The 25,066-nt window shown below is 59.1% G+C and overlaps 1 protein-coding gene across 4 annotated transcripts; it reads left to right on the top strand.

Annotated features, from left to right (window-relative positions):
* Positions 1-9: 9 nt before the first annotated feature.
* TMEM63A (transmembrane protein 63A) lies at positions 10-24,772 on the top strand. 4 transcript variants are annotated; one of them, XM_032838715.1, is made up of 24 exons: positions 10-114; positions 2,991-3,173; positions 4,909-5,108; positions 6,734-6,813; positions 7,846-7,912; positions 8,793-8,830; positions 10,770-10,912; positions 11,929-11,980; positions 12,191-12,299; positions 13,403-13,473; positions 15,292-15,372; positions 15,565-15,688; positions 15,778-15,911; positions 17,026-17,163; positions 18,258-18,411; positions 20,302-20,408; positions 20,536-20,622; positions 21,047-21,109; positions 21,514-21,676; positions 22,018-22,123; positions 22,557-22,724; positions 23,329-23,444; positions 23,750-23,812; positions 24,498-24,772. In XM_032838715.1, the coding sequence occupies exons 3-24, from the start codon at positions 4,923-4,925 to the stop codon at positions 24,621-24,623; spliced, it is 2,376 nt and encodes a 791-aa protein (XP_032694606.1). In that variant the 5' UTR covers positions 10-114; positions 2,991-3,173; positions 4,909-4,922; the 3' UTR covers positions 24,624-24,772. The 4 variants fall into 4 exon arrangements, with proteins under 4 accessions (XP_032694606.1, XP_032694605.1, XP_032694604.1 ...); XM_032838714.1 differs by having other exon boundaries at positions 4,896-5,108; XM_032838713.1 differs by having other exon boundaries at positions 2,991-3,345; positions 4,896-5,108.
* The last annotated feature ends 294 nt before the right edge of the window (positions 24,773-25,066 follow it).

Genomic DNA, 25,066 nt, shown 5'->3' with positions numbered 1-25,066 from the left:
GGCGCGCGCGGCTCTGCGCATGTGTGGGAGGCGCCCGAGTTTCCCTTTGCAACTTTTGAGTGACGGGGACGCCGCCCCAGCCTGCCAGGTGCAGACGCCGCGCCTTCGCCGCAGGTAGAGAGGAAGGGGCGCAGGGTGGGAGCGGGGGATCGGGTCGCCGGCCCACAGCCTCTCCGGACTACGCCCGCCCCCAGGCTCCCTCTCCCCTCCCCTCCCCCTGGGGTCTAGTCCCCGGGAGCCCGAGCTCGCAGCCGGGACGGGGAGCGAGGAGCGCAGCCGGGGGCCAGGGTGGGGGGCGGGGTGGGGCTCTTCTTTCTCCGACTCTGCGTGGCGGGCCTGGGAAGGGGCGGGCGCTCGAGTCCCCCCCGCCGCTGGGCGGGGGTGGAAGCCCCGGGGACTGTCCCTCAGTGACCCCTGCCGCGGCCCTGCGGGTGCCCAGAGGGAGGCCCAGGGTTGGGGAGAGTGAGGAGAGTTCCGCCAGAAAACCAAACCGCCCGGGTTCGGGGACCTGATCAGACTGGCTACCTGAGACTCTGGGCTGGCCTCCCTGTTTCAGCCTCAGGCGGTGTCCTCAAGGGCAGGACTCCACGGGGCGGGAGACGAGTGGCCGCCAGCTTCCTTCTCCGCTGGGCTTGCGGGGCTGCGTGCCAGCAGCGCCCACAGGGCCCGGGGTTCCTGGTTAGGCCGTCCGGGTGTGCTCCCCAAGTCCCAGCGGGGGCACGGGACAGGGGCGGGGGGTGGCTGTGGGGGCACGTTGGGGCCCTTCTGAGGCCATGGCGCCTACGGGGTTGAAGACACTCATGGGGCCGGGGAAAGACTCCCCATCATCCCTCCCGGCAGGAACAACCAGTATTTCTCCCTCCCCCCACCCTCTGACACTTGTCAGAGTCCCAAGTGTGCTGCTTCCAGGAGAATGGGAAGAGAAGCAGAAGCCCCCTCCTCTTCACAATGATCTCTTGTTTGTTTGGTGTCCTGGGGAAAGGTCCCTCTTGAACATTAGAGGGAGTCCTGACATTGTTTCCCCCACTAGCTGGAGGAGTGACTTAAAATAAAAACCCAGACCTTTTGAGTGCTCACTGGGCCTAGGCCCTGGGCTAAGTGCTTCATGGGCGCTGTCTCAGGTGTGGGCCTCCCAACAGCCCTGTAAGAGGAACAACATCATTGCCCCCATTTTATGGAGAAGGAAGTCAAGGCACTGAGCATTTAAGCCACTTGTCTAAGCAACATGGTGCAGAGACCCTGTAAGTGCAGAGCTCAGGGTGCCCTTCTGGGTGCCCTGCCTCCCTGAGGCTGGCGGGCCCTGTCTAGGGAGAGAAACAGCGGTCCAGGGTCCCGGGTCCTGTCTGGTGGGGCTTTAAGACTTTTGCGTTCGCTGGGCAAGCCTCTCTGAGTCAGGTCCTGTGGCTGAAGGGCTGCAGCTGTGCGTAGTCTTGCTGTCAGGAGGTTTGTGCTGATAAAAATACCCTGAATTTGAATGGGGCCTTCTCACAGGGCTTCCGACAGGGCTCACGAACCTCCTGCCACTTTTTGTTCGCTTTTCTGGAAGGAGGGTGTAAGTGGTCGGGTGTGCTGATGGTCAGGGGCCTGTCCTGGCTGCCTTGGCTGCCAACTCAGGTGGCTGGTGGGTTAGCGTTGGCAAGTTTGAGGCCGGCTGTTGGATTCAGCCCTCCCTCCCGATGGTCACGGCCAGATTCTGCGGTGCACAAGGGCTGCACTTGGAGGTGGGGGCCCGAGTCACCTGCTATTCCCCTGGCCTCTCTTACCGTCAGGTTACTAGAGAGCTCTCTGTGAGGCACGGATGAGGCATTCGCCTAAGTGGGTCTATAAATGGGAAGACTGACCGTGGACACGGGGGCTACTTCCTGGTTCACCCTACCGGTCCCAGCCAGGCAGGGCTGCCCGGTGGTGCTTGTGCCCCCAGCTGTCAGGTCAGAGCTTGTCTGTTCGGGAAGATGCGGTGTTGGGGGGCGCTGGTTCTGGAGGCACCGTGATGTTTCAGCAGACTTTGGAGGGGATGTGTGTATAGCGCAGGGACAGTTCACAACAGAGCTGAAAGATCTGAGAGGGCGGCGGGCCTCCAAAGCCCTGTCCTCACCTGGGCGCTCCCCCAAGAAGGGGCTGACCCGGCGGGGCCATAGTCTGAGGCGCCTCAAGGCTCTCTCCCAGGCTGGCAGTGTTTGCTGGCTGGCCTCACAAGCTCTTGCCCAACTTTGTAAAACCACCCCAGGGAGCCTGTTTGGCAGGAGGAAAGTGACTTAGAGGTGTGCGTAGAGCTGGAGGGGGAAGGGGAAGCACAGGAAGCGTCCTCCTGCGGGGCCTCTGCTCCCAGGGACAGTGTTCTCTCTGTGAGCATTTTTTTTAAAAAATATTTTATTTATTTATTTGTCAGAGAGAAAGAGCACAAGCAGGGGAAGCAGCAGGCAGAGGAAGACGCAGGAAACTGCTCCCCGCTGAGCAGGGTGCCAGTTGCGGGGCTCGATCCCAGGACCCTGGGATCATGACCTGAGCCCAAGGCAGATGGTCAACCCACTGAGCCCCCCAGGTTTCCCTCCGCTGCAGTTTCTTTCCACATCAGCTTTCAGGCTTCCTTGTTTGTTCTTCTGTGTTCCCTCTCCTGATGCTAACCCTCAGACAGCAGCTGCCCTTGGGGGCCTGCTTAGGTCCTGGACTCAGGGGCTGACCTGGAGCCCACGGCCACCCCTGCCCTCGTAGGGGGGGACACTCCCTGGTCCCTGCAGTTCCAGGAGCCGGAGAAGAGGGGAGAGGCTGCTGATGTTGGAGGAGGAGAGAGGAGCAGGCTGCCCAGAGGAGGACCCAGGACCAGTTCTGGGAGCTGGGGGGAGACCAGGCTGGGGGAGCCCCCTGGAGGGAGAGTGAGAGGCTCCATGTGGGTGTCTGAGTTCAGAGACTCAGGGCAGGTGTGAGCACAGGGCAGTGTGCCAGGCTGGGGAAGGCCGTCCCCAGTGACTCGGGCCGCCTGTGTACCTTAGGGAAGCCTGTGAAGGCTTGCGCTCCCCGGTCCTGGGGTCAGGAAGGCCCTGCAGGAAATGAGTAGCAGGCCCGAGGCGTCCTGGGAGGCGGCTGGCGCTGCCTCTGTGTGTGCTAGAGCCGAAGCCGGAGCCGGCTCCAAGTGAGGACCTCTCAGAGGGACGCACCCACAATCCTCTCTGCTGGTGAGTGTGGGGCAGGAGGGAGGGGCAGGCGCCGGGCCCTGCTGTCGGGTGGTGCCGCTGGGTGAGCCGCAGGATCTGCCTCCCACAGGAGTCTCCGGGACTCTGTTTCAGAGCCACCAACTCCATGGTTCTGGCCTCGTATCTTCCAGCCATTGCCAAATCTCTTACGGGGGTAAGAAAGTGGCTCGGCCTTCTGGGGGATCCTCCCAGGCCCTAGGACCTGCCAGCTCACCCCCTTCCTGCTCTTCCTGGCGTGTGTGTGTGTGTGTGTGTGAGAGAGAGAGAGAGAGAGAGAGAGAGAGACTGGCCCCAGCCAGCCAGCCCCAGGGGCCAGAAGTGGCGCTCACCAGCCCACACACACCGGAGCAGCATTCCCAGGTAGTCCAAACACCTGGTTGGGTTGTCTGTACCTTTTCTTCTTGTCCCCAGGAGTTTTGTTTCTGTAACAGGTTAGAAATATCAGAGCTGGGGGCTCCTGCGTGGCTCAGTTGGTTAAGTGTCTGACTCTTGATTTTGGTTCGGGTCCTGATCTTATGGTTGTGAGATCGAGCCCCATGTCGGGCTCTCTGCTCAGCATGGAGTCTGCTTGAGGGTTCTCTCTCCCTCCCTCTCCCTCTGCACCCCTCCCCCACCATGAGCTCCCTCTCTTAAAGAAAGAAAGAAAGAAAGAAAATCTTTTTTAAAAACAGAAAAAGAAATCTCAGACCTAGCAGGACCCCTTGACAAATGAGTTTCACCCGACGGGGCAGGGGGAGATTGAGGAAGGGGTGCCGAGGATTCCTGCTGGCTTTTCGGCCGCAGACAGCATGAGAAGGGGGCTAGGACTTGGGTGCCGATTCTGGGGCCTTCGGTGTCAGTAGAAAAACCCTGGAGGTTTCCATTGGCTTCACAGGAGTGCCGGGAGCCTCTGAAAGGAAAGGTCAACAGCTAGCCAGGAGTGATATTTGCTTTGGAAATGCTGGGCCTTCCAGTTAGACCGGGACCGGGGGGAGTGAGAGGACAGGGCTGGGATTGCGCTTCAGGGGACCCTGAGGAACCCCCCTCCCTTTCTCCCATCCTCCTCCATCTCTCCCTGCTCCCCCACCCTGCCTCAGCCTCCTCTGGCTGCCCCTTCTGGGCCGTCACTGAGCTAATGTGTGTTTGTCATCATGCCAGATGGGGAGTGTGGCATGGCAGGAAGAGGCTGGGTCTGGGGGCCGATTCTGTGCTGACTCACTCCATAGAGCCCTGAGCCTCGGTTCCAAGTGGATGGAATGGCCTGTGTCTGAGGTCCCGGCTGGACAGCCCAGGAGTAGTGGGGCCGGGGACCCGTCTGTGGCTCCAGGGGATCCATGTTGTTGCCTCCTTGGGTGTCCCTTCTTATTTGTTCAGTCCTGCTTTACTCCCCATCTTTATCTCCCTCCTGTCTGTCCCCTGCCTGCCCTCTCGAGCTCCCTGCAGCTCCCACAGGATGCTCTAGTTGGCGGCCCCAGTGGCCCCTGGCCTTCCCCTCCTTCCTATTCATCTGCTCCAGGAGGCTGCCAGCTGTGTCCCGGACCAGTGCTCCCCCCCCCGGCCGCCTGACACTGTCCCCACAATGGAGCTATTCTCGTGGGCTCTGCCAGGCGCACGGGGCCTGGTGTCGGCCGTTCCCTGACTCCTTGCTGCCAGCCCCCACCTTGGGCTCCCCCAGCGAAGGCCAGGGAGACCGCAGGGGCATCCACGCCCTGACTGTCGGCACAGGTTTTCTCTCCAGGGAGGACAGTCACGATGACCGGCCCCCGGTCCCTGGAGCTGTGGCAGTCCGAGGCGGTGTCCCTGCGTGGGCGGCTGGGCCTCGGGGGCCAGCCCAACGACTCCTACTGCTACAACTCAGCCAAGAACAGCACTGTGCTGCAGGGGGTCACCTTTGGAGGCGTCCCCACCGTCCTGCTCATAGACGTCGTTTGCTTCCTGGTGAGATGCCCCCTCCCCCCAACCCCGCTTCCCCCCTAATCCCGGTCCCCCCAGGCCTTCTGGAATGGTCAGGTGAGGAGCCAGGCACGCCTGAGTGTGGATGCCCGCTGTGTTGCCCTCCAGCTGTGGCTGTGACCTGCGAGTGTCCCTCTGCACAGCAGGGGTCAGGAATCTTTCCTCCAGGATTTCTGGAGAAGATCCTGCCAGGCTTTGCAGGGAAAGAGCCCATGCGGCTGTGCCCTTGATGTTGAGTTAGTGGCCCGTCACGTGGGGAGGCCCACGGGAGGAGGGTGTCCGCAGGGATGAGAGGGGAGGACAGAAGGTGTGGGTTCAAATCAGAGTGGCCACACCTCCCCTCCCGGGTTAGAAACGTCACCTCCTGTCCTCACTGGGTCCTGGGCCTTTTAAGGAAGAGGCCACCCTTACTCAGAGCTGGCTCACACAGTGACCTCTCTTTCGTGTAGACCTCCCCGTTCCCAAACCAACCCTCCCACTTTGTAGTACACGACTTTTTCTCCTTTGGCCAGGAGGCAGGCGCTGGGGTCAGGTGCACCTTCCTTGGCCTGCCCACCTCCTGATGCCTTCTCCCGACACGTGACAGAGCCCATGGGAGTAAATGGGGTGCGATGTGGGTGGGGGCAGTGGGCCAAGAAGACATGTCTGGGACGGAGGTGGCCAGGGCTGAGGGGGCCTGGCTGAGGTGGGAGTCTCTAGGCAGTGGATTTTTTTATCATGGGATGTTCAGGGGTGCACCTGGGAGCAGGCGGCACCTGGAAGATGTGGGTGCATGGGAGATGTCCACACCCCAAGAAGGCAGGGGCAGGAGCTCACCGTGAGCAGCCTTCAAATTTACCCTAAGGCATGACTCACCTGCCTCTGGAGACGGTCGCCAACTCCCCACCCACCTGGAGCTAATTCCTCAGGGAGCAAGAGCACAGCCCCCGTGGGGTTCTGGCTTTAGGGAGACAAAACCCACATTGAAAAGTTTAGCTCCGGACCAGGCAGCAGGGTGGTGTTGATGGAAATGGCTGTCTCTGCCTCCCTGAACCTGGAGGGAGGGAACCTGTGTGGGAGCAGGGAGAGACCTGCCCAGGTCTGAGGAGGTGTAGGGCAGCTAAAAGGATGAGAGATGAGATGAGCCCAGGGCCCCCGAGCAGCAGGTCCTTGGTGGGCACAGCCTGTCTGGGAGAACCATACACCCAGTGAGGGTCTGACGGCTGCTCGCTTGGCCTGGGGCTGTGCTGCACCTTGGAATCAAACATGCACATCTCTGTGAAGGGAAGGGAGACTGGTCCCCAGGGCAGCTGCGGGGCCTGGGCTTGTCTTCCTGCTCAGGAGCCAAGGAAGGCCTGTCCGGGCTGGGGAAGTCGTGGCTGTTGCTGTGGCCCTGAGAGCAGGGAACGGGGCAGGTGTGTGGGACGAGGGGGGCCCCAGGAGGCCCAGCGCAGTGTGGATGGGCGCTGGCGAAGGGGGTGCGCAGAGCATCTGACCGACCCTGGCACAGTGTGGCCTTGGGCAGTTCAACACCCTCTCTGGGCCCTCCCAGCTCTGCTGGGCTTAGGATGATGGGCTTTACCTCTAAGACAGCTGTCTCTTTCTAACTGGAAGTTCTTTTCTCTTTCTAGTGTTTAATTTCAGTGTTTACCATCATAAGAAGGAGATTCTGGGATTATGGCCGCATTGCGCTGGTGTCGGAAGTTGACAGGTAATGAGGACATGTCACCTCAAGTGTGTGTGTGTGTGTGTGTCCCCGTCCGTCCGTGGGACGGGCTGGCGGCCCCTGGGGAATGCTGAGTCTAGGTGGCACTTGTTGCCAGGCCTACGGTCCAGGAGCCGTTGGCTTCAGGCTGCGGAGGAAACCCAGCTGCCTCGAATATGTAGGGCTTTTCAGGGAGAAGTTGTCCTTCTGACCTTGAGTATTTTCAAGGGTCTCTTTCCGGAAATGAGCTAGTCTGGGGCTGTGCGGGGTCAGCGTGGGGGGCTGGCCCTGCTTAGCCAGGGTCGGCTGAGTCTGTAGGGGAGCAGGGCCCCCCTTGGCCTGACACCCCCCAGCCCTAGGCTCTGACGGCTCAGGACACCCAAGGGGCGATTGGACTCCCAAGTCTGTGTGCCAGCCTCTCCAAGCTCAGCTGCTCCCGCATGGCCTGGATCCTATGTCAGATACAGAATGGGAAGCTGTGGGGGAGATCCACGTGTGCCCAATTCTGGCCCCCCAGCCTCCTCGGGCGCTCACCACACGACCCCTGCCGCTCTTGCTCCATGGGGCCGTGATGTAACACGGTCTGTTATGCGGGGCAGCGGGGGGCACAGACACCTTCCTTCCCTGTGGCCTTGGTGCTGGTGTTTGCGAGCCGGTGGTGCTGTGGATCGGACAGAATACGGCATTTGTTCTGAGTTCTATTTAACACCTGGGGAAATGGATCGTGGACGTACATGCTCCAGGGCCCTTTATGTGGACGAGTGGCAGCGCTGGGGCCCCAGGACATGGGGTACGGGGGTGTTCTGCTGATGCCTAAGCCCTGGGCACTCGTCCCTTGTGAGGTGGAGTGTCACGGCTCTCACGTGCAGGTGTGGGCCTCGCCCTGTCTGCACATCCCTCGGGCCGTGTCACACCTTGTGCCAGCTCTGCAGCTGGCTTGAAGCTTTGGCCCGGAGCTCTAAGAGGCGGCAGCATGCTGGATGCGGAGTGTAGGCCTGGGGAAAGAATTTTCTGTTGTTTTCCCTTTTGTGTTTCTAGTGAGTCCAGATTCCAGAGATTATCTTCATCTTCCTCTTTCGGGCAACAAGATTTTGAAAGCGAGCTGGTTGGTATTGAAGGGACTGGTGTGGCCATGGCAGGGGCTGGGGCAGGGGAGGGCCATCGTGTGTCTTTTCAGCAGCTGACTCGGGACCCTGCATCCTGAGTGGCTGGTGCTGGTGACAGCTCTTCCCTACACCGACCAAGCCACCCAGATTGGCATGTGCGCAGGGAGGATGCAGCTGGGGGGAGCATGGGACGGGATCAACTCTCAGGCAGAGGGCTCCCCGCATCCCCTGTGATCCCAGCACTTGTCTCTGTGGTCATACTCAGGGACAGGTGTGACAATTTGTTGAGGGCTTGCTGCTGGTTTGAGCCATCTCTGGGCAGGGACCATGCCCCTATCCAGCCCTGTCGCCCTGGAAGGGATGGTGACCAAACCTGTGTGTTTCCCAGTCAGGGAACAGCCCAGCTTTAGGGAGGATTATCTGTAAGAGATGCAATGAACAGTAAAACCTACAGACCCTCTCTTCCCTCCATAATCCCACTGGAAGGGGGACCGATCCATCCACGAGGCTCGTTTCCCTGCATCCATCCCAAGTCTCAGCCTGTCATTCCAGACAACCAAACAGGCCTACGGAAGCTTCTCTGCAGCTGTCCCGAGCTCCTGTCAGCTCTCTCTTCAAGTTCAGCATTTGTCCCTAGAGCCTGTATGATTCTGCCAATTGTCAAAGCTTGAGAGGTTTTTACAAGTGTTCCAGGCATGCAGTGGGAGCATGGAGACCCTGTCACTCTGGGGACACGTGGTAGCTTGCTGAATTGGGAACAAAAGCATTGCTTTCACGCCCGGGGAGGTTAGGGGGTTGTTTAATGTCACAGACAATGATCACATCTACCTCCCAAAGACACAGACATTCATGGCTGACCCCTGTTCTCTGCATTTCCAGGGATGCTGCCCCTGGCTGACCGCCATCTTCCGCCTGCAGTGAGTACAGCGCGGTGGCTGGCGTGTGTGTCGGGGTGTGTGTGTGGGGGTGTCTGGCTGGCTGTCTTTCTCGGGTGGGTTTTTGCGTGTTTGACCCACGAGGAGGAAAGGCCAAAATGGCCCGACCCTGAGATGGGGTCTCTTCGCTGCTTCTCAGCTCAGGTCCAAAGTAGGATGTGGGGGCTGAGAACTGGGGGTCCTGGACGATCCCTGCACAAGCTCACAAAAGCTGATTTTTTGGGCTCTAGGCGGGAGTGATGCCTCCTTAGTATCTAACATGGACATGCCTGGCCAAAGGCTCTACCTAGCAGGCTTCTGTGTCTAATTCGGTGCAAAGAGGAGAAATAATGATGCTTTAGTACATTTACCTCATTGGGTTAAAAGTTGCCTTGTTTTTAAGATGTGGGGGCTATGGGGAAAAATCCTATCTAGCTAGGGTCTGCTGCGATCACAGGGAGCATCCTTCCAGGGCACCCAGATATGGGAAGGACCTCTCAGAACTGATGATACGTGGCAGTTATGGGGTGCTGGGGACATTCCTCTCTCTGGGACTCAGTTTCCCTGACTATAAGAGGGGGCCCAGGATGACATGGTGGGAGAGGGGCATCTGCCAACTCCACCCTTCTCTGCCACTGCAGAATTGTGTCACTAGGAGACATTTCTCCTGAGTCACACGTACTCCGTGCAAAAAAGTCCACCACATAAGGAAAAGAATCAGTGAGAACAAATTTGAGGTTGCCTAGAACCCTCCATGCCCTGCCCACCCCCTCCAGATGCCCAGGGTGTGGTCTTTGGTTGGCTGCTCTCTGGCCATGCCCCCGCCCCTGGGCTGGGGACACCCCCCCCCAACCACCACCCAGAGGAGCAGCAGAGGACACTGACTCATCATTTCCATGGTAACCCACAACAGCAGTGGGCAGATCGGCTCTGAGGCCGGATTCTCTCCCTATGCCCCGTTTTTCTGGTTCCGTGTCTCCTCCAGTCCCCCACCCCACCCTGCGCAGGGACACACATTTCTCATGGAGGGCTGTCACAGGGATCGCCGCGTATCCTGCTTTGTCACTGTGACACTGGGTCAGACGTGTTTCCCATGTCCACTCCCCGGAGTTTTCTCCTGTTCCTGTCTCAGAAAGGACAACACTTTGACGTTTTTGAGGCTACAACTAAATTCTAACAGCTGCTCGCGGCCAACATTACAACGGACATTCAAGGAGGCCCCTCAGATTGCTTCAAGTTGCCTCTCCCAGCGAGAAGTCAGAGGCACGTCCCCAGAAACACCAGGGATGAGCGTCGCTCATTGCTCTGAGTCTTCGTCACTACCCTTCCCGCCTTCTTTCTGGAGCCTCGCTCCCCAGGGCACCTCCCTGCCAGGAGAGCGGGAAAGAGGGAAATTCCCCTTCTGCCTCCTGGCACGGAGGTCTGGCTGTCAGCCTCTGGAATTTTCCAGGTCCCCAAGCCAGCCAGAGCTTCCAGATATGGGACCCAGGAGAGGGTGGAGCCCCTGTGAAGCCCCGGCAGGACACAGGGAGGAGGAGGGGTGGCAGAGGACCTGAGAGCCCTGGAATGCTTCCAGGACCGGCTCCCCCTGCCTCACAGCTGACCCGAGGGAGCCCTGGGAAAGAGGAGAGCCCCAGCAGCCCCGTTGTCAGTGGCTTTGCTTATTCATAGCAGTGGGGCGGGGGTGGGGTGGGGACTGAGTTTCCACACCTCGCTGGTGCACAGATGGCTCCCAGGCGTGCTGCTGTGGGGACAGGCTCCGGAGTCCCCACACAAGCTGTGTGACCGGGGACGCCAGCTGCGCCTCCGTGTCCTCATAGGTAGAACACCAGGTTGGGATGGGAACCCACCTCCCGGGCTGGTCCTGAGAATCCGGTGAGGTCAGCTGTGGCTGGGCCTGGCACTGCCATTCACGGAGATTCCATGTGCGTGTCTTGGCCAGCGATGACCAGATCCTGGAGTGGTGTGGGGAGGACGCCATCCACTACCTGTCCTTCCAGAGACACATCATCTTCCTGCTGGTGGTGGTCAGCTGCTTGTCCCTGTGCGTCATCCTGCCTGTCAACCTCTCGGGCGACTTGCTGGGTAATGACACCTCATCCCGTGCGACCTGGGCCGGGGCAGAGCCACAGGTGTCCCTGTGATAGGGCAGAACCCCGGGACTCTTGCTCTCATTCAGACGTGAGGAGTCCTCGAGGCGACTCCCGGAACCCTCCCCTGTGCCCCAAGGTCTGGAGAAGAACCCACCCCTCCCCCCATGTCAATTTCTGATTCTGTCCCAGTTCAAGGACTAAAACCCCAAGATTTGTCAAATGGAGCTTTTGGAGTGTGTTTTACACTCTCCTGCCCCCACGCAATCCAGAGGCCGTAATTAGCGGAGCTGGAAGATGTTGGTGATGCTCAAAGTCAACATCGGAGTGTGGAACAATGTTTCCCAGCAACTGCAGGAAGCCAGCTTCCAAAATGCCATCATGAACCCACTTTTTTCCTTTTCCTTTTTAAAAAAATTTTAAAGTAATCTCTCTACCCACCCTGGGGCTCCAACTCATGACCGCAAGATCAAGAGTTGCATGCTTTGCCGACAGAGGCGGCCAGGCGCCCCAAGAATGCAATTCTTTTGCCCAGTGATTCCCAGCTTGGTGTTGGGCCCAGCTTACGGTGATTTTAAATTTTCTTTTTAAGATTTTATTTATTTGACAGACACAGCGAGAGAGGGAACACAAGCAAAGGCAGAGGGAGAAGCAGATTCTCCACTGAGCAGGGAGCCTGATGCGGGGCTCGATCCCAGCACCCTGGGATCATGACCTGAGCCAAAGGCAGACGCTTAACGACTGAGCCACCCAGGCATCCCTGATTTTAAATTTTCAAAGAGTGTCACAGGAATCTCTGAGCAAGAGGAATTCCAACGTCAACTTCCCCACGGGGTGGGTTGGGAAGAAGCTGTCGGTTCAGCAGAGGCCTTGGTTGGTGGGGCTTTGGAAAGACTGGACAGACGATCAAGGTCCTCTGACGGGCCCGAGGCCACACACGGAGGTGACACACCGGGCCCCGTTCCCCTCCCCCAGCCTGATCCTGGGACTAAGCATCTTCCTTTTCTGCAGACAAAGACCCTTACAGTTTTGGGAGGACGACGATAGCAAACCTGCAGACTGAGTGAGTATGGGGTGGGGGTTGATGGGGGTGTGGGGGGCACCCACCAAGGGGAAGTCAGGCTCGGGCCCGGGCTCGGCCAGAGAGTCCTCAGCCAGCGGGCAGATGTGCAAGAGCCCCTCTGCTGCAGGGGCGTGTGGCCCCGTCCTTGCACCTGCACCCCGGCTCGGGAGCCAGCCCTCACGGCAGGTGCTGCTCCCCCCCGACCCCCAGCAATGACCTTCTGTGGCTGCACACCATCTTCGCTGTCCTCTACCTCATCCTCACCGTGGGCTTCATGCGGCACCACACCCAGTCCATCTGGTACAAGGAAGAGAGCCTGGTGAGTGCGGCTGGGGGTGCAGGGGGAGTTGGAGCCCTGCAGTGCCCTTGGCGATGCCCCTGGTGTATGGCCCGGTGAGCAGTGAGCTTAAATCGAGGGTCTCTGCGGAACATGGCTGGTGTGTCAGCATGCAAAAATGCCTTTTGCTTTTTAATTTTGTTTATTTTTTTAAAAGATTTTGTTTATTTATTTGACAGAGAGATCACAAGTAGGCAGAGAGGCAGGCAGAGTGGGGGGGAAGCAGGCTCCCTGCCGAGCAGAGAGCCCGGCACGGGGGGCTCAATCCCAGGACCCTGAGATCATGACCTGAGCCAAAGGCAGAGGCTTAACCCACTGAGACACCCAGGTGCCTCTGCCTTTTGCTTTTTTAAAAAGAATTCTGATTATTTTAGTTTATTTTATCTTATTTTTTAAAAGGTTTCATTTATTTGTTTACTTGAGACAGAGAGAGAGATAACAAGTGAGGGAACAGAAGCATGGGGGAGTGGGAGAGGGAGAAGCAGACTGTCCACGGAGTAGGGAGCCTGACCTGGGACTCGATCCCAGGACCTTGAGATCATGACCTGAGCTGAAAGCAGATGGTCAATGACAGAGGTTCCCCAAAATTCTGATTATTTTAGAACACAGATTTTTTTCTCCTCCATTTTGCCAGCTAAGCCCTTAAATTTGTGGGGTTCAGGCTTGTGGTTGCTGATTTTCAGCACTTTCGTGGAAGGTCGGACTGTGAACAGCCCTCTCTCTGTATCAGCCACAGCTAGATAGGGGCACAGGAATGCCTGTGAGTTGGTTCCAGGCCTGGGTTCTCCTCTTATCTGCTGTATGACCACATTTGAGTCACTCACCCTCTCTGGGTTCCTTCTCCCTGTCTTGTCATGCAAGGGAGGCTCCCAGGACTGCTGTGGCAGGGTACTCTTTGTGCAGTCTGTAGGACGATTCCATGGGAATGACAGCTGTCCGGCCTTGGCCAGGCGGCAGGAGGGCACCTGAGCCTCTCGAGCTCCCACTGTGTTCTTTGGGGAGGCTGGAACAGGACTGCAGAGTGGCGCCTGCCTGCAGACAGGCTTGCCCCTCTGACTTCTCTCCCTGGGGCGTTTTTCCGGTAGGTGAGGCGGACCCTGTTCATCACGGGCCTCCCGAGAGACACCAAGAAGGAGACTGTGGAGAACCACTTCCGGTGAGCAGGGCTGCGGTGGGACAAGTGCCTTAGGGGAACACTCCATGTCCTGTCTGGGGACCGAGAGACCTTGAGCAGGGCCTGGCCCTGCCACACAGGCATCGCATGGCTGCTGGTGGCATGCAAGGATTCCAGCTGGGTTGGCCTGTCCTCTGCCCGCCACCATGGCCGCCCCAGGTGACCATAGTAGCTTGAGGGGAGGCCAAGGTGTAGGGGCAAATAAGCTGCTGGAGAGCACCAGGAAGATGACCTCCCCTGGGCACCTGGGCATCAGCTGTGCGGAGTCTGATGCCCGAGATGGAGCTTGTCTCCAAAGGGGAGGGCCCAGGGTAGCTCTTCCATGTGCAGGCATCTGGGCAGGGGACACGTGTGTCTGGGCTCTGTCCTCACAGAGTTCACCAGTCAGTGAGTCCAAGCTCTCTCTGGCAGGACCTCCTCCGCAGCGCCCACTGAGCACCTGCCCCAGGGCTCTTGCAGGTGGTGGGGTGGGGAGGAGGTGTGCGCAGGGTCAGCAGTGAAGCAGCAGGATTGGGGGGGCACAGAGCAGGTGCAGAGGCCCCTGGACCCCCTGGGCTGCAGGTGAGGGAGCGGGCTTCAGTCTGTCTTCACTCCCACCAGCTCAGTGGTCAGTAATCTGTAGAGCGGGCTGGGGCAGAGGTCCATGTAGTATGGCACCAGTTGTGAAGAACTACATAGAGGTGTAAAGCAAGTGTTTACAATTTATTGACTAACCTCTTCAGCAGCTCCAGGTATTTTAGAAGGACCCTTTTATGTAAACACCGTACTGGCGTCCTTTTCCTCTGTTCCTTGAAACAGCTCCTGAGGGGCCCTGCTGGGCAGCATGGAAAGCAATTGTGTCATTTATTGTATAACCTTAGCCAAGAAAAGCCCCCTCCTACCGCGCAGACCCTGGGTCAGAGCTCTCCCAGTTGAGGCGGCTCTTTTGGTGCGTGGGGCCGCAGCAACCCCTGGGGCCCGACCTGGCATCTGCCTTGTGGCCGGGGTGCTCACGCTGGGGTTCTCTTCCCTGGTGCTCTTCTTGGGACCTGGGCTTGTCCTGCTGTTCAAATCAATGACTGACATGTGGTGGGCTTTGTCTCACAAAGATGTACCCAGAAGTGTGCCTGGAGTATGGCGGGGGTGGATTATGTGTGTCACGGGAGGGAAGGTCACACGGTACGGCAGGGCTGCCCAGAGGCAGATCGCGGTTCCCAACAGCCACTAGCTGTGTGGCCTGGGGCACAAGTCCTATAACCTGTCCAATGCAATTTTCCTCATCTGGAAAATGGGGATGAAACCTCCCAGGTTACTATGAGGATTAAATCAGCCCCTGCCAGTCCCTGGTCAATGGCAAGGATGTGCACAGCCTGCGTATAAGTAGACACAATCTTCCTAGGGTGGTTAACAAGGGTGCAGACGTTTTCTGGGCTGAGGGTCCTTTGCTTTCATTAAACCTGAAAGGTCTGTGACCTTCAAAAGGCTCACAGACTGGATAGAACTTCAGGGGTCCAAGGTCGACGTGACCTAGAGCCAACGATAAATGTCTTCCCTTGGGTGGGTGGAGAACGTCAGCTGTGGTGTCCAGCCTTGGCCACAAGCACCTGCTGACGTAAAGCCATGAGGGTCTAAACCTGTCACTTGCAGTGACTTTCATACTCTTAGAAAAGGCCTCTTTGTATTAAATTTCAAAATTTCCCCCATTGATAAAAGACAAAGAGAAAAGAGGTCCCTGTTGGCACAAAAATAAAAGCCGTGGAGATTTGGGGGTCCCCCTGCCCGGGGGGTCCTCTTGTCCAACAGGCATCTTTCTGGGCACAGGGACGCGTATCCCACATGTGAGGTGTTGGACGTCCAGCTGTGCTACAACGTGGCCAGACTGCTGTCCCTGTGCAGGGAGAGGTAAGGGGGGCGCTGGCCGGGGGTCCCCCTCCCCTGCCGAGACCCCGCCCTCCTTCCTGCTGGCCCTGGGGAAGGCAGGAGGGCGGCTCTGCCCCTCTCCTGCTCGGGTCTGGAGGCGGCTGGGTCTGGTGTGGCGGCTGGTGTCCGAGGCTGACATTCCCTCACTGCCCCCCCCCCCCGCGCCCCTGGCAGGAAGAAGACAGAGAAGAGCCTGAACTATTACACGAGCCTACGGGCAAAGACAGGCCAGTGGACCCTGATCAACCCCAGGCCCTGTGGCCAGTTCTGCTGCTGCGAAGTGCCCGGCTGTGAGTGGGTGAGGGCCCGGCCCCTGCAGGAGTGCACTGCGTGGTCCCCAACCCCCATGCTGGCTGCCTGGTCACCAGGGGGTGTGTCTGCCGGCAGGAGGATGCCATCGCTTACTACACGCGTCTGAAGGACAGGCTGACCGAGAGGATCACGGAGGAGGAGCGCCGGGTCCAGGAGAGGCCACTGGGGATGGCCTTCGTCACCTTCCAGGAGAAGTCCATGGCCACCTAGTGAGTGGGACCCTTCCCCAGCCAGGTCTGGTCCCACCGCAGGTGACTTGCTGTCCCTGTTGGATGCAGGTGGTCCTGCGGAACCCATCCCTCGGATTCGCTAGTGGCATTTCCATCTCCGTCCCCGGGTGTGGCTGGGGACGTTGCACACCCCCGGTCATCCCAGCCCATGTGTGTGTGATGGCTGGGCAGGGGTGACTCTTCTGAGCCCCTCTCGGCTTGACGCAGACTTACCTTCCTGCTGGGCTCTCACCAGCTGCCCCAGGGATCCTGTTGCCTCTGTCCAGTGTTCTGTCCGGCAGAACAGATGCTGCCCTCTTTCAGATGTCTACTCTGGACCACAGATCTTCTTCTGTGCCCGGGATGCCCATCCCTGTACAAATGCACCCCCCCGCAGGCACTCTGGGACTCCCTGTTGCTGAGCTGAGGCCTGGGGAGGGTTGCAGTTTGTAGGCTGGCATGGGGTGCTCACTCCCAAAGCAGTCCTGTGCCTGGGGTCGGGAGAGCGCTGGTGACAGCAGGTGGCCACACAGATGCCCCTTCCCCTGTCTTCTCTGTGGGCAGCATGGACCCAGGAACGGACCCTGCCTCAAGGCTAGAGCCAGGAGGGGACCCGTGGAAAGAGGGTGTTCTGAGGCAAGAGTGGGGGGTACAGAGATGGCAAGGGGTGAGGTGGCTGTCCTGGGGAGGGTGTCAGAGCAGAAAGGAGTGGGGGGAGGGCTGGTGAGACCCTGGTCTGGCCGCAGGATGTGCCCACCGTGCGCCAGTGTGCAGGGTGGGCACAGGGGGTGGCCCGGGGAAGAGCCGCGGATCGAGGCCATGCAACAGTGTGGGAGGCAGTCAGACGGAGGGGGCACACAGCTGGGTGGTGGAGCCTCAGTTTCTCTATCCGTGAAGCAGAAGTCCTCCCTGGCTTACCCAGTTGTTCTGGGGATTAGAATCCTCCCCAGAGTGTGCTAGGCATGGCTTTTCTTAGCATCACCTGTAATAAACTAATAAAGCCAAGGTCCCTTGCCCCGGGGGCCCCCCGCTCTCACTGGGTCCCATCTGCCATGTGTGTACGTGGTCCCCAGGCGTCCAGACAGACCCTGGCCACTTCTGCTTTCCCTGGCAGCATCCTGAAGGACTTTAATGCCTGTAAGTGTCAGAACCTGCGGTGCAAAGGGGAGCCCCAGCCGTCCTCCTGCAGCGGGGAGCTCCACACCTCCAAATGGACAGTGGCTTTTGCCACTTACCCCGAGGACATTTGCTGGTGAGCCCCTGGGGCAAGGCAGATGCCTGCTGGGGCTGCTGGGTCACTGGGAGTGGGCAGTCAGGGAGGCCGGCATGTATCCCCTGCTCCTCTCTGGACCAGGGCTGGGGTGGGGGGGGCGTGGTGTGTGTGCGGCAGGTGGGGGGAGGGCTTGTCCATGCCCTAGACTTCACTCCCATGAATCCAAACTATCCAAAATAGTATAATTTCTACACATGATCAGTTACTTTTCAGTTGAGATGTTTCTCTTTTTCATACTTAGTATCTTTGAAATGCAAGTATGTTACTTGGTTGGGACTGGGCCCTGCAAGACTCAGCGGCAGGGCTGGCTTCCGGCTCTTGTCCCCCGTCCCCCATCCACTGCCCTGGTACCGTGCAGGCTTTGGTCAGGTGACAGCCATCTGGCCTGGGGGACATGCGGGGGAGCTGAGCTGTGTCCACGAGGCCATCAGTGAGCTTGCAGCATGATGCAGGTGTGAGGACAGCCCCAGGAGAGGCCCAGTACAGTTGGCCTCAGTACTGCCTCCCCCTGCCGAGATCAACGTTTAGGTGCTCGTCCCCACCGGCCTCCGACAGTTCTGCTCCTTGTGTCACAGGGCTTACCAACCTTAGGGGTGGTTTGTCTGTTCGTGGCGGGGTGGGGCCCAGGCCCTGTTGTCCCCTGCCTCCCCCTCCCTGCACCCAGCCCCGGGCCCACTGGGGAGGATGTGTAACTAACTAGTCACCAGGGCTGTAGACATGGCTGGGCAGTCCTAGGCCGGAGCCTCGGTTTCCTGCCTGGGTGCTCACGGGACCTCTTTGGTGGGTTCTGGCCCTGACGCTGTGGCTGGGGAGCCATGCTCACCATGCATAACCTGCTTTCCCTCTGAGCTCAGAGGGACCCCAGATCTGACACGGCTGAAGCTGAGGATCTGTACAGAGTGCTTGCCTGTACCCCTGAGGTTGAAACAAGCCCCCCGCCGGAGTCCTCTGCACAGTGTCTTGCTGTGTCTCAATTTGACCCACTGACCCACCTACTCCGGAGCCGCTGCTGGCATGGCAGGCAGCCAGAGCCCAGGAGATAACCCTCCAGGGCCTGTGTTCTCCCTCTGCAGGAAGAACCTGTCCATCCAGGGCTTCCGCTGGTGGTTCCAGTGGCTGGGTATCAACTTCACGCTCTTCGTGGGACTGTTTTTTCTGACCACGCCCTCCATCATCCTCTCCACCATAGACAAGTTTAATGTCACCAAACCCATCCACGAGCTGAACGTGAGTGACTGTGCTGCAAGGCCTCTGCTGCGGGGAGGGTGGCGAGAAGGCGTAGTGGGCGGATCAGGAGCCAAGGGACGGCACTGACCTGGGAGCAGTGGTTCCGAGTTGAGGGGAGGCCAGGGGTGCAGGTGCATAGCGGACACTCCTGCCAGGGCCTCTGCCAGGCTGTCCTCATCCCCGCATCATGTTCCAGGTTCGCCAATGGCCCCGTGTACACAACTCCGCTCCCCCACGTGTCCCCCAGGCCAGACCGGTGGCTGACTCCTGTGTGGAAGGGTGCTGGGGGGACAGGTAGAAAGGAGTGACAAATGCTTCACGCATTGGGATGGCAGTTGTCCCTGTCATGTTCTGGCATCTAATAATCTTGTTACAAAACCATTGAGCCTAGATAGGAAACTGATGAAGTCTTAAAATCTTAGATAAATCCAGAATAGCCCTAAATGGTCATCTGCTTAAAAAGGCATTGGTTTCCCATAATTAGCTCTGCTGGACCCTAAGTCATTTTTCTTTTTTCCAATTCCTCTTGGCGTTCTGTGAGTCATGCTCTGGGAAAGCACACGGGGCTGGTCCTTGCTGTGCTGTCGCTGGCTGGTGAATTCTGAGCTTTGGATTTTCATCCAACAGCTGAAGTGAGAGCACCTGCCTCAGCACCCTCTCGGGCTGCGGGGCTGGACCCACCATGAGCTAATGTGTACTTGGAGCTCTCCTACCTGACGTGGTATGAGAATAAAGAAATACACAACGAACACTAAGCAGTTTTGCTTAGAATTAAAGCTGGTAAATGTTCATACCTTTGCCGATCTTGGGACGTGTGGCCAGGGCGTGTTCTTCAGAGGTGGACCGGTGGAGCGGAGCCCCGTTTTCTGTTCTGCATAAACCAGTTTGGGTTTCTTACAGTAAAATGGGGATCTACAGACACTGGCCATCATTCTTTGGACAGACCCCTCCCAGATCTCTGGTCCATGGCTGTTCTGTAGTTAATTTAGTCTCGTCTATTTCAGTAACATTTTTAAAAAAATATTTTATTTATTTATTTGACAGACAGAGATCACAAGTAGGCAGAGAGGCAGACAGAGAGAGAGGAAGGGAAGCAGGTTCCCTGTTGAGCAGGGAGCCCGATGTGGAGCTCGATCCCAGGACCCTGAGATCATGACCTCAGCCGAAGGCAGAGGCTTAACCCACTGAGCCACCCAGGCACCCCATCAGTAACATTTTAAAGAGATTTACTTATTTATTTGAGAGAGAGAGAGAGAGAGAGAGAGAGAGGGTGGGGAGGGGCAGAGGGGAGAGAGAATCCCAAGCAGACTCCACTGAGTGTGGAGTTTGACTCAGGGCTCTATCCCATGACCCAGAGGTGAAACCTGAAGTTAACCAGAAGTTGGAATCTCAAGCGACTGTAACACCCAGGTGCCCCTCATTCAGTAGCATTTTCTAGAAATTGGCCTTTATCGAGTTTCTGAAGTATGCCATTTGGTTTTCACCAGATTTTCTATGGTTATGCTCATTTTATCAGGGAAAGTGGTGAGTCTATGAGCCCATGTGATGATAATCGTGGGTGCTGTGGGCTTACACGGGATGGGGCCCCCACTGGGCAGGCGGGAGCTGAGTGGGTGGCTGCCCCAGGGCGCCCGGCTTCGGTGTGCCCACTTCCCTTGGCAGTCACTGCTGGTTGTGTATCGGGGGCCCCAGAGGTGATGGGGGCTGCCTGTGAAGTTCCTTGCTTCGCTTTGAAGAGCTTTACTCCTGTCCAGGCCGGTTATGGCCTCTTCGGCCAATGTCATGGGACACATACACCGTCCCAGGCCCGGTGTTGGCTCCGGGGGATGTCACCGTGTGGCGGTGCCCATGGCCCCTCCACCTGTCTCCTCCGTGGCCCTTGTTTTCCAGGACCCCATCATTAGCCAGTTCTTCCCGACCCTCCTGCTCTGGTCCTTCTCGGCCCTGCTCCCCACCGCCGTGTACTACTCCACACTGCTGGAGTCTCACTGGACCAAGTGAGTGAGCACCGCAAGTGCCCAGCCCCCACCCCCAGGGTAGGGCTCCCCCCCGCCTCCAGCAGGGGCCTTCCAGGCACCTGGAGCACCTGGGGGGCTGGGAGGACCCACCTACGGCTTCCTGCAGGTCTGGAGAGAACCGGATCATGATGTCAAAAGTCTACATATTTTTGATCTTCATGGTGCTGATCCTGCCTTCTCTGGGCCTCACCAGGTACCCCCTGCCGCCACCTCTCAGAGTTCACGTCGGTTGGTCCCCTTGGCCGGTTCCTGGTAGAGGGGAGATGGTCTGGGGGTGGGGCGTGCACATCCCTGACAACATCCACGCCTGTCCCGCCCACTCGGGGTGCTGTGGGGTTCACGGATTCTTCTGGAGATGAGGTCTCTTCCTTAAATGAAGCTTGAGAGCAAAACGGAGCTCGGACCTTCCCCGTAGGGAACGGAGAATCTGTTTTAAGGGAGGGAGTTGCTGGGAGAGCGGCCTGACCGGTTACTCTGCAGTTAAGTGGCGTCTTAGACAAGGAACGTGGACCTGGAGGTCCTTCCTGATGCTTTGAGCAGAAAAATGTGAAAACGCCTGGTAAGCGCAGCGAGCGCTGGACAGAAATTCTCATGGCACTCGTTTTTTTCCCCCCCAGTCTGGACTTTTTCTTCCGGTGGCTCTTTGACAAAACTTCCTCAGAAGGCTACATCAGGCTGGAGTAGGTGTCGGCCGCGCCGCATTTGGGAGCCACCGTCCCTGGGACACATCCCCCGGGGGCTCTGCTGGGGCGGTGGGGGGTGGGGTGGTCCAGAGCACACTCTGGGACAGTCCTCTCCTCCAGCGGCCTCAGGGCCCAGCACCTCCCCAGCACCCCTCCCAGCCCGGGCAGAGCCTTCGGTGGGCACCGGGGGGAGGGGATCCACTCTGTGCCAACTGTGTCTAAATGTGGGTCATCTCTGAGGGCGGAACTCCATTAGTGGTCATCTTGTTCGTTCTTTGAGACTTATTCCTGAGAATGGAGCCACTTGGGAAGGGAGGAATAATGAGCCCTGGAGGCTCCTTCCGTGGTGGGAGAGAGGCTCCCAGCCTCGGCTCACCCCCCACCCACCGGCGGCCCCGCAGGTGCGTCTTCCTGCCTGACCAGGGTGCCTTCTTTGTGAACTACGTCATCGCCTCGGCCTTCATCGGCAACGGGATGGAGCTGCTCCGGCTGCCAGGCCTGGTGCTCTACACCTTCCGCATGTTCATGGCCAAGACCGCAGCCGACCGCAGGAATGTCAAGCAGGTACAGGGGCGCGGTGGGCGGGGCCTGGATGTAGACTGCCCCCAGGACCCCAGTCTCCGTGCCATGCTGTGTGGCTCCATGGGGGGCCTGACCCTGAAGCCTGCGGGTTGGGGTCACTGTCTTTCTGTCCTGAGCACCCCTGATCAGAATGAGAGACACACGAAAGGCCCGCGAATCCTCATGGCCCTGGGTGGCCTGGGTGGGAGCCCGGCGAGGCTGGGGTTTTGTGGAGGGCAGAAGGGACCCCAAGAGGTGGGAGTAGCTGTGCACCTCCTGTTTCGGAAATTGTCCCCGTGCTGTCCCCCGGCAGCCCGGACTGAGCTCCTCGCCCCTCCACCCAGACCCAGGCCTTCCAGTACGAGTTCGGCGCCATGTACGCATGGGTGCTGTGTGTCTTCACGGTCATCATGGCCTACAGCATCACCTGCCCCATCATCGCACCCTTTGGTGAGTGGCTGGGGGTGGGGTGCTAGGTCACCCTCCGTCAGAACGGCTCTGTAGCGGACCACCCGCACTCAGCCAGGCCCGCACCACTGCACGCCTCCGGGATCTCGCCGCCACGTGCCACACGGGCTGCGAGGCAGGTGTGGTTTCTGTCCCCCTTTCACTGATGAAACCCAGTGATGAAGTGGGACGGAGTGAGGAGCAGACCTGGATTTGGACTGGGGACCGTTTGACCTTGGAGACCAAGGTCTTGCCACTAAAGTAAACATCAGGGTCCCAGGTTTTGGCACCAAAATATGTATATATTTATACATTAGACATACTACTTGGGTTCCAAATGGGCAGGCTGCGGAGCCAGTCCCGGGAAGCAGGAGGTGGTGGGCCCGTGGCTGGGGTGGCCCAGCTGGGTCTGCTGCTCACAGCCCCACCTCCGCAGGCCTCATCTACATCCTGCTCAAGCACATGGTGGACCGGCACAACCTCTACTTTGCTTACCTCCCGGCCAAGCTAGAGAAGAGGATCCACCTGGCAGCTGTGAACCAGGCTCTGGCTGCGCCCATCCTGTGCCTCTTCTGGCTCTGTTTCTTCTCCTTCCTGCGCCTGGGTGAGGGGCCCTTCTGACCAAGGCGGGCTGCGGGGGGAGGGGAGTGGGGCTCACGGTGCTGCGTGCACACCGGCTGGTCGGATTCCTCACTGGAGAGCCCTATCAGAACATGGGTCCCGGGCAAGGGCTGGTGGGGGCAGCAGGGCCAGAGCTGGCTGGAGCCCAGGGGACCCCAAGTCAGTGGAGAAACAGAGAAGGCCTGAACCAGAGAGGGCAAGCCGGTGTAGGCTGCCGTTTGGGGCGCGGGTGGGCCCAGGTCATCAGCACAGTGCAAAAGTGGGGGCCCATGGGAGGAGAAGTGGACACTCTCAGCTGATGAAAAAGGCAGAAGGATTGTGACCGAGCCCTGATCGGGTGAGGGGGCCTCCATCCCACCTAGCCCAGGGCATGGAGCTGCCAGGGAGCCGGCCCAGCAAGGAAGCGGGGCTTGGGGTCCCAGCTCCTGAAATCTGACCAGGGATGAGGCCAGCCATTCAGCGGGTCCCCCTCCGGCTGCTCCTGACTAGATGACACCCTCCTGGCCTCGGGAGAGTTCCCACGTGGTTGCCGCACCAGCTGCGGCCCCTCTTTCCCCCCAGCATGGCTGGCGTCCCTTTGTCCCCAGGTCTGAGGGCCCCCCTCACCCTGTTTACACTCCTGGTCGTGCTGCTCACCATCTTGGTCTGTGTGGCCTACACCTGCTTTGGATGTTTCAAGCACCTCAGCCCTCTGAACTACAGGGTAAGGGGTTCCACGGGGATGTGGGTGGGGAGGTGGTGGGGGCGGTCCCCACCTTGTCACAGCCCAGCCTGTCGGCAGTCTTGTCCATGTTTTGTTTATCCATGGGGAAGGCACGGGTGGGTGCGATGTGTGGCTTCCCTCCCCTCCCCACAACCCTGGCACGGCCCGCTCCCCCCACCTGCTGCAGGGAGCTTGGTGCCCGCCAGTACTGTCATCCCAGGGGGTAACGGTCGGTTTGTTCCAAGGCTGCTGGTTCAGGGAGATGGGTTTTGTTGATCATGGTGAGTTTTTGCTGTCATCCGCAGACGGAGGACTCGGGCAGTGACAGAGGAAGTGAGGCAGATGCCCCCAGGCCAGCAGCCTTCACGGTAAGTTCTCCTTCTTCCCCAGCCACCAGCCTGGGGGGCTCCCTGGGGCGGGGCTGGGGGGGCACAAAAGTGCCTCGATCACGTGTCAGCCACGGTTCCAGAAGGAGTCCCTAGTCCCATGGGATGCTTCACTAGCACTGGTAAAACCACATTCCAGAAGTGATCGCTGATGCCCATGAAGCCACATTTGGCCAAGATGCCGCCCCACCCCCTGGTTCTGGTTTTAGGCCCTGGTTCCTTCTCTGCAGGTTTCATGCCCGCTGCACTCAGGCCTCTCCCAGGGCAGTGTGGTAGGGGCCTGTGGCTGCGGAAGTGTGCAGGAAACGGGGTGGCCCCAGTGCCTGCCGTGGGAGGCCCCCAGGGGCCCTGCCAGAGACCCAGGGTAGAGCAGCCTTCTCTCCTGCCCCTGCCTTCCCTGGGCCAGGTGCTCCTGTGGCTGTGTGTCTGTCCTTGGACCAGCCCCAGTGGAGAGAGAGTTCTCAGAAAGATGCATTCCCGGAGGTCACCTGCCCCTGCAGACAGGGGAGGAAGCAGAACAAGTGGAGGGCCTGAGTCCCCTTCTTCACTGGGCTCTGGGGCCTCGCAGCAGGAAGCAGGGAAGGAGCGGGTTTGGAGTCTCATTCCCAGCTCCCCCTGCACCCCCTGCTCCAAGCACTCAGTTCCTCCTCCTCCCGTTTGCTGGCAGCCCTACGTGCCCCGGATTCTGAGCGGCCTGTCCTCAGAGAGAACAGCCCTGTCCCCGCAGCAGCAGCAGACCTATGGCGCCATCCACAGCATCAGTGAGACTGTCCCAGGGCCCCGGGGACAGTGACAGCAGCATACCTACCTACTAAGAGGCCTGAGGGCTGCTGGGCCAGGCTCGGAGCCAGGAGAGGAGACCCAGGCGGGAAGGTGGCTTGACTCAGGCCCCAGCCGAGCCCAGGATGACTTCCCACCGGTTTTAAGCACAGCTGCTCTTAAGCGATGGAACCGGAAAGGTGTTCTTGCCCTTGGCCGAGGGGGCAGGCTGGGACTGCCATTGGGTGGTGAGCGCTGGCCTTTCTGGCCACGGCAAAGGGGACGAGAGCTGAGCAGCTCAGAGCCCGGCTCATTTCCAGGTCCCCCTCCTGCACAAATGTCCAGCTCTGTAGCTGGGATGCCGTCCCTGGGGATTTTGGGCAGAATCCCATATTGGAATTGTGCACCCACAGCCCCATTGCTGTGGTGATGGAATCTGGTACGAGGGAGGACACGCGACTTGCCCAGCCCCAGAAG

This window comes from Lontra canadensis, unplaced genomic scaffold (assembly GCF_010015895.1).
Source record: "Lontra canadensis isolate GAN:19392208 unplaced genomic scaffold, GSC_riverotter_1.0 scaffold106, whole genome shotgun sequence".
In the NCBI taxonomy this organism is placed as follows: domain Eukaryota; kingdom Metazoa; phylum Chordata; class Mammalia; order Carnivora; family Mustelidae; genus Lontra; species Lontra canadensis.
This window is presented reverse-complemented; position numbering and strand designations above follow the sequence as displayed.